At 37.9% G+C, this 18,027-nt stretch overlaps 1 protein-coding gene across 1 annotated transcript in view; it reads right to left on the reverse strand.

Annotated features, from left to right (window-relative positions):
* Positions 1 to 8,197: 8,197 nt before the first annotated feature.
* LOC126236145 (uncharacterized) overlaps positions 8,198 to 18,027 on the reverse strand; it is a 59,723-nt gene continuing 49,893 nt past the window's right edge. Inside the window, exon 3 of the mRNA XM_049945228.1 lies at positions 8,198 to 9,146. Coding sequence (XP_049801185.1) covers positions 9,015 to 9,146 — 132 coding nt within the window. The 3' untranslated portion in view covers positions 8,198 to 9,014. The remainder of the gene's footprint in view (positions 9,147 to 18,027) is intronic.

Raw genomic sequence — 18,027 nt, forward strand, 5'->3', positions numbered from 1 at the left:
ATTATTATGTTGTTGTTGTTGTGGTCTTCAGTCCTGAGACTGGTTTGATGCAGCTCTCCATGCTACTCTATCCTGTGCAAGCTTCATCTCCCAGTACCTACTGCAACCTACATCCTTCTGAATCTGCTTAGTGTATTCATCTCTTGGTCTCCCTCTACGATTTTTACCCTCCACGGTGCCCTCCAATGCTAAATTTGTGATCCCTCGATGCCTCAAAACATGTCCTACCAACCGATCCCTTCTTCTAGTCAAGTTGTGCCATAAACTTCTCTTCGCCCCAATCCTATTCAATACCTCCTCATTAGTTATTATTATATATTGTGTAAAACTGACAAGTCACAGTCTTTGATTGTATAAGGCATGTTATGTGATAATAAAAATTGAATTGAATTGAATTGAAAAAATACATCCAATCACACTCTGCAGAAATAACAATATTCCAAAGGGTTTACAATTTTTCATAATAAATGGAATTCTACTGGTTTCCATTACATTATTAATTTTGATTATTATTTCATAAATGAATCCAGAAATGAAGGATATGGGGAAAGACAATGGTAACCCTCAAATTTGAATTTTTCAAACCAAGTACAGTAAGACAATGGTTAACCTGGACTACGCTAGGTGGTGTAACGAGTTCATCATATTGATGACAGATGGCAGCACAATTTTGATTTGTTTCTGTGGGAACCCACATATGCTGGTGAGAAACAATGGTAACCCACAAATTCAAAACGGAGGCAGCAGCAGATTGTAGTGAGGGAAGTTGTGATATTTTTGTAATTTTAAGTGAATTGTGTGGTGATTCCAGTGATTCTGACTGTTTCGATGATGACATTAATGATCCAGATTTCAATTTAAATGAGGAGATGGAAGATTCTACTTATATTAATTCTACTGCAAGTCAAGTAAGTTTTGTTTTCCAAATCATATTGTTATTTGCTGGTTACCATTATCTTTGTGCTAGCTATTTAGTCTACTATTTTATTTCCATATTCAACTTTCTTAAAAGATCTTTATATGAAGATAGAGTCAACACATCTTTTAATGCAACTACATTGTCCTCTATAAATCATGGGATGTTTACAAAAAGAAATTTTCTCGTAGTTGTGGGTTACCAATTTATTCATCTTATCATTGATGAGGCTACCATTTTATTGGTTAACAGCACTTTTTTAATATTACACTATCCATGCAAAAATATTTTTTTAATAGAATGAAGGGGATCGCAACAGAACTGACCCTAGGATTAAAGATGTCACAATGAAAACATCGAGAAAAAGAAAAAAGCTAGTGAATAAACAACAACAGAAGAAACTTGCAAGGAATAGTGGACTTGAATATACTACAAAAGAATGTACAGTGATCCAGGTGAGAAATTTAGTTGGAATTTCCTGTAAATGTTCTAAAAAGTGGTTTGAACAGATTGGGGAGAAGCTTATGTAGAGTATAAACAAGTCATTCTGGAACATTGGGGGCTCTGATAGAGAAAATGCTTATTTCTTTGGCTCCATGCAGCTAGAACCCATAAAAATAAAATATACAGGCAATGAAATTAGCAGGCATAACAACACTGTACAATACAGTGTTATAAAAGATGGCAGAAGTACTGATGTCTGTAAAATTTTGTTTTTAAGCATCTGTGGTTTTGCAGCACAAAATAGGTAGAGTAGAAAACACATCAATCCAAAATGTGAGCAGGGGCTATTATTCCACCAGAAGATAGAAGACAGAAACACAAGAGTAGACCACATGCCTACTCAGAGGAAGACGTGCAATTGGTCAAAAAACATATAGAAGGTATTCCAAAATACAAAAGTCACTTTAGTAGAAAAGATAATGGTGAAAAATTCTATGTGTCTATGGAATATTACATGCAAAGTTGTTACAACCATTATAAAGATAAATACCAGTACTGTCCTGATATCAAAGCGAAGCCTATATCTTTTGATAAGTATCATCGCATTTTCATTCAAGATTTCAATATTTCACTCAAACTGTCAAAATCAGATACTTGCCCAACATGTGATTCAAATGAAATTCAAGTGTTGGAAGCAAAAAACGACCTGGAAAAATTAAGAGAAATTAACATACAGAAGGAGTAACATCTCAGAATACCCCAGGTATGCCAAGATAATATAAATGTGCAAACAGAGAAGGAAGTTTTTGATAAAGACTTTCATGTTATAACTTTCGACCTACAACAGGCATTTTCCACTCCTAAACTCTCTACATGTCCAATGTTCTATAAGAGGAAACTGTGGGCATATAACTTCAGCGTTCATCCCTGTAATTTGTCACCAGGTCATTTCTTTGTTTGGGATGAAATGGTAGCATGAAGGGGTTCAGAGGAACTAGGCAGCTGCTTACTGAAGTATTCTGAAGATCACAATATACGAGGGAATAAGTTGATTGCAATTTCAGACAACTGCTCTGGGCAATATTAAAACTAGAACATTGTATTTGTTTGGATGCTGCTTATAGCAAAAGGAAGATTTTCCACCATTGAGCACCACTTCCCACTTCCTGGACATTCCATGTTGCCAAGCAATCAAGATTTTGCTGTTGTGGAGCAGTATGTTCGCTGACATGTGCAATTTGTATATGTCTCTCAAGACTGGGTGGACATGTTGAAGAAGTGTGGCCAAAAGTGACCATTTTGTGTCCATGTTATGTGATCAGAAGATTTTGTATGCATCAGTGACATGAGATCTACATTTAGTCATAAGGATCTCTCAGTAGAAGGGCACAAGGTGTTATCCGAGATGCTGTACGGCTCCTCCTCGATGCAGATGAAACATGAATCTTGTTCGTATCAAATACATTTCACGGGGAAGACTGGCAGAAATTCAGTTTACACAAAGGAGGTTGCCCTACCACTTTAGAAGGAACCAGTCTTCAAAAGAAGTATTTTGGGTCAGTTCCAATTGACTCAAAGAAGAAACAAGACCTGATATCTGCACTGAACTGGATACCACCTATTTATAACAAATTCTACAACGCAATAAAAACTATGAAGACATCTACAAATGAGGATGAGTATGTAGATTCATCTGCAGACAAAGTGTGAGAATTTTCAGCTGTCCTATGTTTGTTGCAGGGAAACAATGGTATGCCACACAATATGTTCACCACAACTAGGAAAAGATAGAGTTTTGGACATTGTATTTTTTTCCATTGATTTGTGTGCTTAAGATGATGTACAGTGACTACCAGTTGCATAAATAATAAAATATTAATAACTTATGAATGAAATATTTTTTTAAACTTTTCCAATTGAATATCTCCACTCATAGCTAATGTGGGCTACCATTATATTTCCCCATACCCTTCAAATAATATAGGACACAGTACCGGATTTCATAATTAATAATAGAAATTTTAAGTGCGGCAGTAATCCATAATTTCAAATGTTTCTAAAAAACAAGAAGTTAACTGTACATTCAGAACTAGTACTTCATAAATTCTAGCTTGAAATATAACATACTGTGTATAAAATTATATGAAAGTTTTCAGAAAAGCAACTGAGATAATATTGACCTGTCCAGAATTCGAAAATAATAATAATGGTATTGACAACTGCTGTTGAGGAAAAGTAATGCTAGAGGAGGATGTCCTGTTACAAGGTGCTCCCATGTTATTGCATCCCAGGTTGAGTTTTACCACTGTAGGAAGCAACCACATCAGTCCTATTGAGCATGGGTGACTGAACCATATTGGTTAAGTTGCTGTCATCATTTTGTATCTGATGTGCATAAAGAGCTTTATGCTGATTTTGTGTCTGATGTGAATAAAGAGCTGTATGCTGATTTTGTGTCTGATGTGCATGAAGAGCTGTATGCTGATCAAATAGAGAGAGATAATGTCATCTGTTTAGCTTCGGATTGTGTGGGGGAACATGCCCTCCAGTATGAAAATCCATCCCTCCCTGAGGTTTCAGCTATTTTACAGTCATTTGAGGTGTTGGGAGCTGCAGGTAAAAAAACTGGGTCATGATGTGAGGTATCATCAATCCAACCATCTTCTCTGCACATATATTCAGATAGTTTGTAGGGCAAAGACATGGTCATGGCAGTCCGCACACAATCACAGCATCAAGGCAGCCAGCTTCACTCCCAGCAGCAGCCACACTAACAAAGTAAACAGGTAAATAAACAGCAATCTATGCATCCATGCTCCTGTCTTGTCCTCATTGTTTCATTAACCAGGCATGCCCAGACTGCCCAAAAAACTGGGCTGCCTGTCGTAATTGCAACAAAAATGGTTGCATTACTTCTGTTTGTAATTCAAAAATTCAGCACAATGACCCTGGTGTGGATATGGACATAAACATTTTGTAAGCTGTTTCTGTTGCATCAAACAAGCTTCTCATTGATGTTATGGTTTTTCATAAAGTTCTGCACATGAAAGTGGATACAGGAGCTGTGGTAATCTTGTTAAACTCACAACCTTATATGGACTTGATCTCCCCTCTGCTTCTCCCTGTGTAATGAAAGATAGTAAATTACAATATTCTCTCCCAATTCTTTGCCCCACTGACCTACAAGTCAGTAGTTCAGTCACTTAAATTTTTTGCTGTAGAAACACATGTACGGGGAATCTTTTCAGATTAGATGCTTTTATGTTGTTTGATTTTACCATTCCAGATGAAGTGAATTTAGTGCCTGAACAAGTGCCATATGCACAGTTAGATGAATTTTGTTCTGAGTTTTCCTCTTTGTTTTCTCCTGGATTTGGTTGTGCCAACAATTTTCAAGTGCACATTACCATTAAACCTTCTGCTTGGCCTCATTCTTTCTGGGCCCTTCCAGTTCCAAAACCACTCATGCAACAAGTCAAAGATAAATTAGATCACCTCATGGAACCTGGTGTTGTTCAGCCTATTGCATCAAGTGAATGGTCTACCCCATTAGTTACAGTAAAGAAACCATCAGGCTGGTTACACCTCTGCAGCGATTTTAAGGTTTCTATGGATGCACAATCTATAGTGGACACATACCTGATACCATGCCCTGACGAACACTTTACAAAGTTATCAGGTGGTCAATATCTCTCAAAAATTGACTTGTCAGATGCCTATTTACAACTTGCATTAGATACAGTCACAGCATATGTTAGTTGTAAATACACCTTTTGGACTTTACCTATACTTGTGGTTGCCTTTTGGAGTCACCAGTACTCCAACTATTTTTCAACATTTTTTGGAACAGCTTGCAGTGTCTGTGCTGGGTTATGCAAACTACTTGGATGAGATTGTAGTTTGTAGTGCCTCCACTGAGGAATATTTTCAAAATCTCCTTACTATTTTTTATGTCCTGCAAACAACTGTATTTGGAGTGTAATATAGAAAAATATAAGTGTTTTCAGCCTTCTATAATTTATATTGGGTTTGAAGTTTCTCTCGAGAGTCTCAAACCCCTGCATCAACATGTTTCTGCTATTGTGTTGCTTTCACTTCAGGTTTTACCAGGCAAAATCATCTACTACCATTAATTTTTGCCTGGGTCAGCAACAATCACATAGCCATTACATACGTTGCTTACTCTCAGATAGAAAAAGAAGCTTCGAGCATTGTATATGCTGTGAAGAAATTCCATGTGTTTCTGTATGGTACCAAATTCACCCTGGTCACAGTTCGCAAATCATTGGTTTCCTTATTCAGTCCTTCTGCATTGTTATCAGATAAAGTGGTACATCTCATTCAACAATGGGCCCTATTCCTTTCACATTACAACTACAGGATTCATTCTGGCCCTACAAATCAACATGCATTGACTGATGCTTTGTCCCACCTGCCAGCCGGTCCAGACCCGGGATTTGATCAGGAGGAATTGCTCTGTTTCCACACTGATGTCATTGCACAGTAGACAGTTGATCATTTTCCTGTAACTAACACATGGATCACAAAGGCAGTAGCTTTGGATCTCGTTTTGGAGAATGTCATAACATTTGTACAACATGGCTGGCTAGATTCACCACCTTCTTTGTGTGTCCAACCCCCGCCATAATTTTGACATCAACTCTCCATAGTGGATGGTGTTTTGCTTTTACACATGAATCACACAGCCCCTCATGTAGTGATCCCCTCAGTGCTTTCTTCAGAGGTTCTCCATTTATTACATGCAGATTATTGGGGTGTATCACACACAAAAATGTTGGCCCATGAACATGTGTTTTGTCCCAGCTTGGACAGTGACATTACCCACCTGGTTGTCTCTTGTTCACAGTGTGCAACACCCCAAACAGCTTGCTGGAAACTGTTGTCTCTTTGGACGATGCAGTCACTTGCATGAGACCATATATAGATGTGGGTTTCACTGGCATCTTTCTTAACACTTATTGGCTGTTGGTCATTGACACGTATTCTCATTTTTTGTATGTTGGTCATTGTGTTTCCACATCCACACTGCCACTGTTGCATCCTTGTCCAAAATGTTTTCACTTGAAGACTTGCCCATGATATTGGCATCTGATAATAGTCCATAATTTTTATCGCAAGAGTTTTCAGCATTTAGTGACTCCATGGTATCCATCACTCCTTGCCCCATTGTTTCACGCCTAGTGCAAATGTTGAGAAAAGTATGTTGGTACAGTTTCACATTGTTTGGCAAGAAGAGCCTGGCGTAGCTATTCCACAGGTGTCAGCCAAGGACACCATTACACCTCCTCCATCCTCCACCTGGACATCAACCTGTGCAATCACCGCACCTCTTCCAGCTGAGTGTGGCTGTCTGGGCATGCAGTTTTGGAAGTCACCCTAAATGGATTCCAGTGGTGATCACCAGATGCTGGGGACAGCATCTCTGTGATATCGGCTCAGAGGACAACCTCTGCTCGAGGCACTATGATCAGCTTCATTCACCTTTACATGGATGGCCAGATGCCCCCTGATGCCACAACATCACCTCCAAGCTCATCCACAGTGGCTGTCACATCCCCTGCTGCTGCTGGTTCTCCACTCCCGCACGGGTGAGGGCATCTGTCCTCAGTGGCTGAACCAGTAGTTCCTCTATTGCTTCTGACACCATCATCAGAGATTCTGTCACCTGTTCCTGAGCAACCGCTGATACCAGTATCATCAGCACCATGAGCACTGTTATCAGAGCCAATGCTGGAAGTCAACATGGAAACAACCCTGGTGTTGCTGTATAGTTTGACATTTGTAGGTGAGTGCAGACTGTATCCATGCCCAAAGCACTTCAGACCATATGCCGGCTCAGCCAGAGCCCAACGGACAAGGAGGACAACATGGACATCTTAAGAATCTGTGATCTCCCTGAGAGAGGAGGAATGCAGTGATTCTTGCACACACTTTCAAAGGGCCACACTTGTGGCAGTGCTATGAGAAAGAAAGAGCGAGAGAGAGAGAGATAGTTTGGAGAGAGTTGTCCCCAGGTGGAAAAAATATTTTATTAATAATTTTAATTGTGAAACTGCCTAAATTATTAATTTGAAGAGTTTCCATAAATATACTCATTAGTAGAGTCAAAGGAGTTAACTAACATTAAGTCCATAGATTCAGTGTTGCTTATGAAAATCAGACATTTGGAGTTAAATCATGGCCAGCTCACAGTTTTATACTATCAAATGAGCAAGGTCTCTAAATAATTTTGTTTTCAAATGAAATTTAATGATGTATTTTTAAGGTGGTAAAGATGTGTGAGACTTTCTAGTAAGACATGTGGCACTGGACTTTCTAACATCTAAGAAGCATGATTCCTGAACATTTATCAAACTACAGTGTCAGCAATGTACAGTATATATATGTATGTCTTCAAAATTAAAAATATATTACTTTGTTTGGAAGATGTTCATATAGAACTCATATAATTGCTACAGATTTTGGAATTATTAACATCTGACAAAGAGTGTATAGAAAAAGACAGATATTCTTAAAGAGAGGTTGCATGTCCCAAAAAATTACTAGACATATGTCTATTAATATCAGTTTAACATCATTGCTTGTAATGTATGAAATACTATTTTTACAGTAACTGTGTCCCCATTTTTGTTTGTATAGCACTCTAATAAGTGAAAGTGTTGATTTTAAGAAGAATCCATTGCCATCTTTTAGATTAGATGATCTGGATGTGCTAAATTATCAATAGTTCTCAAATTTTTGTAATTATCCATTCATGTAAAAATAGCAGCAGGGTGATTGTGAAAATATTGATATGACTTTTAATAAAAATACTAATTCAACAACATTAGGTAAATATTGTTATTTATTTTTTAATTATCACAGTTGTTTTCATATAAATAATATAAAAATATAAATAAATAACATTATAACATGATACCTAATATAAATATTTTTGTATTATTTATGATTTTTAAAACATCATTTGCCAGTAAATAATCTATATTGGCAATACATATTACATTTTGCAAACAGCATTTAATTGAACAAATAAGTCATAATTCATTTTCATGCTTGTGCTTTTGTAGCATGTAACTCCTCTACAAAGGCTTCATAAATAATTGTCACTACATATTTTCATATAATTTGTGTACTATAGCATTCTTTCATGGAAAGTACATTTTTTAGTGACAGACAATGGCTTTCTTTTTAAAATAAATATTTTAATAGCTTATCATATATTTTGTGCATTTATGGAGCAATTTCATTGCAAAACTTGGAGTGTATAAATAGATACAGGGACAAAATAAATAAAGTGGGAGTATCAAATTCACAGCCTTTATGGTTTTAAGTACCTCAGAATTTAAAATAATGCATGAATAGCATTTTCCCTCAAGTCTTGTGTTCTGTTTCTTCTTCAACTGTATTAAAACTACAGTTTTTTGTAATATTAATCTGCCTTACAAAAGCCTCCAGTACCTAATATGATAGTTTGTATTACAGTCTTCAAAAAACCCATTGAAAACTGTAACTGATGGCAGCACTTAGTATTATAGATCTAATCGACCATTGTCTTTGCTGTCAATGTTTGTGAGTGCATTGTCCAAAAATAATTTAGTGGCACTGGTGGATCGGAAGGCTACTGAGGAACTCTTCACTGGATGCCAAAACTGAGATACCGGATGCACCACACCTGCACATCCTCCATGTCATTGCAGCACATTGGGTACACCATGGGGGACTTGGTCGAGGCTGCACAGAGCTGGCATAACCGCTCCACATTGGGCTGAAACATGAAAAAAATAATGATGTAGACATGATTTACATGCTGAGACATTTACTGCTCCTTTCATCTGCTGTAGTTTGGTTTCGGTGTTATATGGAATTATGTCATTACTATAGTTGCTATGACTACAGGTAGCATATCAATTCTATAGGTAAGGAACTGAAGTGTCACAAAGTCTAGTCACTCGAGTGCACTTCCAAATCACCCATGTAGAATTTCAAGTGTTTCACTGTAAATCTTTTTGCCTTTAGAGACTTATACAAAAATTTCCTGAGGAATTCTGCTGTTTTTCCATAGCAGGCATTGCTATACGATAGTGTGAAATTTGAAAGTAACATTAATTTTTAAGAGTAAACCATAAAGCAAGTAGTAATTTGTCACCAACAGAAAAACTAATCTCCTGAAATTTCTTAACTGGCTGTTTTATGTACAAGTGTGTCATAAGATTGTCTGTCAGTAGACTTCATTTGTACCTTATTTTTTATCCACATTTATTACTAAGATACTCTGTCAACAGATTATCTATCATAGTTTAAGATATCATTAATTTTTGAATGAAACAAAGAAAGGTGGTGTAAGCTTTCCCAGTTTCTGGAAGCATTAGATACCATTAGATGACTGTTTATTATTGATGATGATGAAATCCCTGTTGAACTTGCTTAAATGATCACATTAGAATTGTAAGAATAAAGATGTTGTCCTCTTATTTTCAATTCAATAGTGATGTGTCATGACCTTGTAAATTAGACATTGACAAGGAGAGTCCTATTCTGGCACTATGCAAATTCTTTTAGTAGTGAAAAAGCTTCCCACTTAGTTTGTACAATGACCAAAATGTGAAACTTGATGCAGAAGTCCTACCTGTGGCAAGAACTGCCTGTCTTTGCAGTCTGATAACATCAGGTACAGTATCAGTCACAACACCAGTGTTGAACACCTCTAATTTTAATTTCATATTATTACAAGAGCTTTTGCTTTTGTCTTAATTACAGTACATTTTGCTGTGCATCAATTATTTCATAAAGAAATGTCTTGGAATATGCTGGCATTAAGAAAGATTGGAGTTTAATGTTCCCTCAACTTCAAAGTTTTATAAGTTAAAATTTGGCTATGTGTTTGTTGAAGAAACCTTCCTCTAGTAACAACTGAGAGAGAGAGAGAGAGAGAGAGAGAGAGAGAGAGAATGTTTTTCATAAAATCACACCATTACATGAAACACTCATTCCAGAACTCATCTCCTATCATAGGCTGTAGGTAAGCAGTCATAGTATTGAAAGCCTTTGTGAAACAATTCTACTAGAGCAACAAGAAACCCAAGCCTTTTCCAAAAGAGATGGGGCACATCTTATCTTACAAATGCATCTGTAGAAATTAAACATACCAAACCTTTTTTACATTCATATATCTAAAAACAAAGATGATGTGACTTACCAAATGAAAGTGCTGGCAGGTCGACAGACACACAAACAAACACAAACATACACACAAAATTCAAGCTTTCGCAACAAACTGTTGCCTCATCAGGAAAGAGGGAAGGAGAGGGAAAGACGAAAGGATGTGGGTTTTAAGGGAGAGGGTAAGGAGTCATTCCAATCCCGGGAGTGGAAAGACTAAGACTTACCTTAGGGGGAAAAAAGGACGGGTATACACTCGCGCACACACACACATATCCATCCACACATATACAGACACAAGCAGATTAAATATGTCTGCTTGTGTCTGTATATGTGTGGATGGATATGTGTGTGTGTGCGAGTGTATACCCGTCCTTTTTTCCCCCTAAGGTAAGTCTTTCCGCTCCCGGGATTGGAATGACTCCTTACCCTCTCCCTTAAAACCCACATCCTTTCGTCTTTCCCTCTCCTTCCCTCTTTCCTGATGAGGCAACAGTTTGTTGCGAAAGCTTGAATTTTGTGTGTATGTTTGTGTTTGTTTGTGTGTCTGTCAACCTGCCAGCACTTTCATTTGGTAAGTCACATCATCTTTGTTTTTAGATATATTTTTCCTACGTGGAATGTTTCCCTCTATTATAATCATATTTTTTACATTCATTGAGACACCATAGTGGGCACTATGTTTGTTACTGCACTATATGTTTTTGGCCCTGTGACATATGTACCACACACAACTGGTTGGTTCTATCATTTACCAGTCTCAAGTGAAGCTTATCAGTAGCCTCTTGGCAGCAGAAATAAAGGTCAGATTCATTGTGCTGAACACTGGTATGAATTATTCTCAATGCTCAAAGCTGTATGGGGGTGAGAGGGTCTTAGAACATTACACCATATTTCCATTTCACTTTGAAATGACATTCAGCTATTCTACAAAAGCTTACAAGAACCGCAACATCTTACACTTTTTGCGCAGTGTAGTACAAACAATTGGAAATGAAAAGGAAAGGGGAGGTGAACCTGGCAGCCGGCTACATCATATATCTCAAGCAAAGCAGTGGTGCTACTGATCTTGACATTATCGTAGATTCTACACTTCATCAACAACAGTGCCACTTACACCCAGTCAAAGAGCCACTGCAGACGGATTTGAGACTTGACTCTGGAGTGAGAGGGTCTTAGAACATTACGCCATATTTCCATTTCACTTTGAAATGACATTCAGCTATTCTACAAAAGCTTACAAGAACCGCAACATCTTACACTTTTTGCGCAGTGTAGTACAAACAATTGGAAATGAAAAGGAAAGGGGAGGTGAACCTGGCAGCCGGCTACATCATATATCTCAAGCAAAGCAGTGGTGCTACTGATCTTGACATTATCGTAGATTCTACACTTCATCAACAACAGTGCCACTTACACCCACTCAAAGAGCCACTGCAGACAGATTTGAGACTTGACTCTGGACATTGTTACACAGTTTGGGATCAGGAATCATATGTCACTACCTCTCCAACCATTACCATTCTAGCAACTGAAAATGTGAGTTGACTCTGGATTCTAAAAACTTCCAGCAGTGTTTTAAATCAGTTAGAGATGTTTTTCCTTGTGTTTTCCAAAGTCAAAATATATCCAAAATCTGAACAGAAAATATTTACATGTCAATATTTGAACATTACCTGGCTGACAGTAAAACAATGAGTACATATCTCATACAAACTATTCTCTCTCCCTTAAGTACAATGAAGTACCTAAGAAGTGGCAGCTTTAATATGTGTGGTGATTAATAAATACCATTTTCCAATAGTTTCGAATTTTAATTTTGTAAGAAATTGTGGTGTGTTTCCTCCAAACCCCCTGAAACTAGTATGAGCTGCATGGCCCTTCCCCCTCCCCCTCTTCTAACTCTGACCCCGGGTATGATATTGACAGGGATAAATATAAAAACATGTCTTTTTGCAACATTGTACCTGCAGCAATATAGAAAAACATACACACTGTAAAAACACCAATGGTAAACTGTCAAGAGGATCAGCACGAAGCAAATATGGTGTATTGATCACATGTATCAGCAATGTTTTTTGTTGATTATTTGATGCTGTGTGGGAACAACAAGGAGAAAACACAGGACTGATTAGGTATTTGAGAAGAAATTGTGTAAGAGTATGTACTAAAATTTAAAGCAATCAAATATGAGCTGGTGGTCAGAACAAGATAAAAAGGATAGACATATAGTAAACATGTCAGTGGGTGTAGAACAGCTGAAAATGGAGGAGAACTGGGCATATAATATAAGAATTGGAAGGAATGACAGCAGACAAGTGAATGTGCAAGGCAAGGTGATAACTTTATGAGAAATGTGAGAGGAATAATGTGCCCCAGAACAGTGTCCCCCAGAAAAGTAAGCAGGTGATATACCAAATGTATAAACACCAGTTTTGTTCTAGACACTGGAACCTTGGTCATGAAGGAGAGAAAAAAAATATAATGTGAGCAAGTGAAACAAAGTTTTTGAGAAGTTGGATAGCTGGAACAAAAATGGGAAAGGTGAGAAATGAATGTGTTTATGAGATAACACTTAAGGAATCCTTACAAGAGAAGATTGTAAAAAGGAAGATTTAAAAGTCTCTGCAAGGTTAGCAGGAGAGCTTCTGTAAAGTTTGGAAGGTAGGAGACGAGGTACTGGCAGAAGTCAAGCTGTGAGTACCGGGCGTGAGACGTGCTTCGGTAGCTCAGATGGTAGAGCACTTGCCCGCGTAAGGCAAAGGTCCCGAGTTCGAGTCTCGGTCGGGCACACAGTTTTAATCTGCCAGGAAGTTTCATATCAGCGCACACTCCACTGCAGAGTGAAAATCTCATTCTGGAAACATCCCCCAGGCTGTGGCTAAGTCATGTCTCCGCAATATCCTTTCTTTCAGGAGTGCTAGTTCTGCAAGGTTCGCAGGAGAGCTTCTGTAAAGTTTGGAAGGTAGGAGACGAGGTACTGGCAGAAGTAAAGCTGTGAGTACCGGGCGTGAGTCATGCTTCGGTAGCTCAGGTGGTACAGCACTTGCCCGTGAAAGGCAAAGGTCCCGAGTTCGAGTCTCGGTCGGGCACACAGTTTTAATCTGCCAGGAAGTTTCATATCAGCGCACACTCCACTGCAGAGTGAAAATCTCATTCTGGAAACATCCCCCAGGCTGTGGCTTAGCCATGTCTCCGCAATATCCTTTCTTTCAGGAGTGCTAGTTCTGCAAGGTTCGCAGGAGAGCTTGTGTAAAGTTTGGAAGGTAGGAGACGAGGTACTGGCAGAAGTAACAAATTAAATACGTGCATTAGTGTATCGTTTAGTCTTGCCATTAAAGGTTTGACTTTTATTTGCGTATTTTTTCAGAAAACACGAAAAGATCGTTAACTTCGCGAAGTCGCGCTTAGGCTTAAATTTTGTAAACGTGTTTGTTTATTGTTTCACGGTAATTTAACTAGTTTCTCGGTAACAAATAAGTAAACTACCGTAAATAGCGTGTAACTTCATTGTTTTAATACAGATTTCAGAAAAACAGCGTAACTTTATATCAGAAACTTGCCTATATACATTTGTTTATAGGCCTACTTCTCGTAACGTTTTTGGAGAATCAAAGTTAAAGTACCTCGTTTAATTGTCCTTTTTTTCATTCAATCGAGTGAAATATATAATAAATAGCGTATACCTTCATTGTTTTAATACAGATCTCAGAAAAACAGCGGAATTTTAAATCAGAAACTTGCTTATATACATTTGTGAATAGGCTTAATTCTTGTAACGTCTTTTTTGATTTTCGGTAATTTAATTGATTTATTCTAGCTAAAGTATTATTTTTGCCATGAGTGAGAAGTGCCTGACTTGCCGTAGAATTGTTAGTTCCGGGGTTTGGTGTGATGGATGTAGTAGTTTTTTTCACTGGGGGGATTGCAGTGGCGTGGGTGTTGGGAAAGTGGATCAGGCTCATCAGTGGTTATGTAGGATTTGCAGCAGAGATAGGAAGATACTGGAACAGGAGGGGAAAATTGCTGCCCTTCAGGCTGAGCTAGATCAGGCTAGGGAAGATCTGGACAGGTTAAGGAGGGAGAAGGGCAAAGAGAGGTGGGAAGTGGCAACAGGTAGCAGAAGGAACAGGCCTAGAACTAAGTCTGACAGTTTTGTGGTGAATGTCAAAAATAAGTTTGACCTGTTGCTTCAGTTAGAAACTGATGAGCCTCAAGCAGAGGTAGGTGTAGACAGGACACAACAAACTTTCAATAGGAAATTGAAAAAGAATGTAGGAAAGTCATCGAAAAGGAAGAAAGTTTTGTTGTTAGGCAGTTCTCATGCCAGAGGTGTAGGCCAACTTCTGCAGGAGGAATTAGGACCAGAATACCAGGTCACAAATTTTTTCAAACCAAGTGCTAGTCTGGATCAGGTGACAGAGGATTTAGGTTCACTCTGTAAAGGATTTACCAGGGAAGACACCGTGGTTATTGTGGGAGGGCCAGGGAACAGCATCGACAGAGATCCTGGGTACAGTATAGAGTGTGACCTGGTAAAGATTGCGTCGGCATCGAGACACACCAATGTTGAATTTGTATCTGTCCTGAGACGCCATGACCGGCCTCATTTGAACTCTTCTGTTGGGAGAGTTAATTTGGAGTTGGAACGGCTGCTTGGGTCGGGTGCGGGGGCTCATATTGGTGTGGTTCCTGTTGATTATCTCAGTAGGTGGGACTATACCAGGCACGGCCTACATCTCAACAGGAAAGGGAAGGGGAAACTGGCTGGGGTAATAGCAGGAAATTTAAGGGGGGGGGGGAGGCACTGCCATGAATGGTAAAATACCAGTGGTTACAGGTGTTGGAGCAGCACCTTTTTTAGGATAGGTAAGACAGAAAGATGTCAAGTTCTACGAGAGGTCAGGATTGAAACAAATCTTCAGTTTAGGAAAGAAATTAAGCAGCACAATTCTAGCACATTGGATCACCAATCACAGCTATCAATTATAAATTTTCACCAATCACCAGAAATTTTATCTCCACCAAGTTGTATCTCAGTCCTAGGTAATTGCATTGATGAATTAAAGTCACCCAACCCAGTTGACATAATCTGCCTCTCTGAACACCGTGTGACCACTGGTATAGCAACTAGGCCTAAGCACAATGAGAAACTCAGACAGGAGAGTACTGCAAATGTTAGAATAAGGAAAGGTTCTCATAAAACTATAATTAAAAATAATGTAAGTATATTTCATCAAAATATTGGGAGTTCAAAGAATAAAGTAGATGAGCTTCTGGTTTGTTTAGAAGATTTAGAAGCTGAGAATGAAATAGATATACTATGCCTGTCTGAGCATCACATTGTTACTGATATGGATAAGGTAAATGTAAGTGGATATAAGCTCTCTGCACATGTAATGAGAGAAAATATGGAGAAAGGAGGAGTTGCCATATATGTCAAAAGTTATCATTGTGCAAAAAGTATAGAAACAAAAACGTTTTGTGTAGAGAAACATATAGAAGCATGTGCCTGTGAGCTTAAATTAAATAAAGGCACATTTATAATTGTAACTGTATATAGGTCCCCATCAGGAAATTTTCATCTATTTCTGAAAAATTTGGACTCCTTGTTGTGCTATCTGTCAGACAGGGGGAAGCAAATTATTATTTGTGGGGACTTCAATGTAGATTCTCTGAAAGAGTGTAATAGGAAAAATGACCTTGAAGTATTACTCGGTTCTTTCAATTTGACACCCGTTATTGATTTTCCTACTCGGGTGGTAAAGGATAGCAGCTCACTGATAGATAACTTCTTTATAGACCAAGATAAGTTTAACCAGATAAATGCTCAGCCTGTTGAGAATGGTCTTTCTGATCATGGTGCACAGCTAGTTACAATATATGACATAGCTCCATTCAGCAATACTAAACAGTCCTCCAAAGTAGTACGTTCAGTCAACAATTTAACAATTGCAAATTTCAGCGAAAGCCTACAGCAGTTAGACTGGGATGAGGTGTACCGTGAACCTGATGCCAATTTAAAATATAATTTATTTCATGACATTTTTGTAAATGCATTTGAAAACTGCTTCCCCAAGAAAATAGTTAAATATACTCGTAAGAAACCTTGTAACAAACCATGGCTTACTAAGGGTATAAAAATATCTTGTAACCGGAAAAGGGAAATGTATCTGACAGCAAGAAAGAGTAGTGACCCAGAAACTATCAAAAATTATAAAAACTACTGTGTTATATTAAGAAAAGTTACTAAAAAATCCAGGAGTATGTGTATCATGTCTGAAATCAGCAACTCTGATAATAAAATTAAAACAATTTGGAATATTATTAAAAAAGAAACAGGTTAACCAAGAGCAGAGGAAGACAGTATTACCATCAAATTGAATGAAAACTTTACAAACAAAAAGTCAGAAGTGGAAAATATTTTTAATAATCATTTTCTAAATGTTGTGGATATAGTAGGATCCAGGTGTTCATTAGAAGATGCTAGGCTGTTAATGGAAGAGGCCATACCTATGCAATTTGATACAATTAAAATCTCACCCACTTCTCCCTCTGAAATTAGGAAAATAATAAACTTGCTTAAAAGCAAAAACTCACATGGAATTGATGGCATTTCCAGCAAAATACTAAAAGCTTGTTCTCAACAGATAAGTAAGATTCTCAGCCACCTGTGTAATAGCTCTCTGGATCAGGGCATTTTCCCTGATAGACTTAAATATGCTATTGTTATACCTTTGCATAAAAAGGGGGATAGATCTGATGTCAACAATTACCATCCAATCTCCCTTCTAACAGCTTTATCCAAAAATTTTGAGAAAGTAATGTATTCAAGAGTAGCTTCACATATCTGTAAAAATGAAGTACTAACAAAATGTCAGTTTGGTTTCCAGAAAGGTTTTTCAACAGAAAATGCCATATATGCTTTCACCAGTCAAATTTTGAATGATCTGAATAACCGAACACCACCCATTGGGATTTTTTGTGATCTCTCAAAGGCTTTTGATTGTGTAAATCATGAAATTCTGCTAGACAAGCTCAAGTATTGTGGCATGAGTGGGACAGTGCACAAATGGTTTAATTCGTACCTAACTGGAAGAGTGTAGAAAGTAGAAATAAGTAGTTCTCGTAACATGCAAAGATCAGCACATTCCTCAAACTGGGGAAGTATCAAGAATGGGGTTCCACAAGGGTCAGTCTTGGGTCCTTTGTTGTTCTTATTATATATTAATGACTTGCCATTCTATATTCATGAAGAGGCAAAGTTAGTTCTCTTTGCTGATGATACAAGTATAGTAATCACACCTGACAAACAAGAATTAACTGATGAAATTGTCAATACTGTCTTTCAGAAAATTACTAAGTGGTTCCTTGTAAACGGACTCTCACTGAATTTTGATAAGACACAGTACATACAGTTCCGTACAGTGAATGGTATGACGCCATTAATAAATATAGACCTTAATCAGAAGCATATAGCTAAGGTA

This window comes from Schistocerca nitens, chromosome 2, assembly GCF_023898315.1.
Source record: "Schistocerca nitens isolate TAMUIC-IGC-003100 chromosome 2, iqSchNite1.1, whole genome shotgun sequence".
Taxonomy (NCBI): Eukaryota; Metazoa; Arthropoda; class Insecta; order Orthoptera; family Acrididae; genus Schistocerca; species Schistocerca nitens.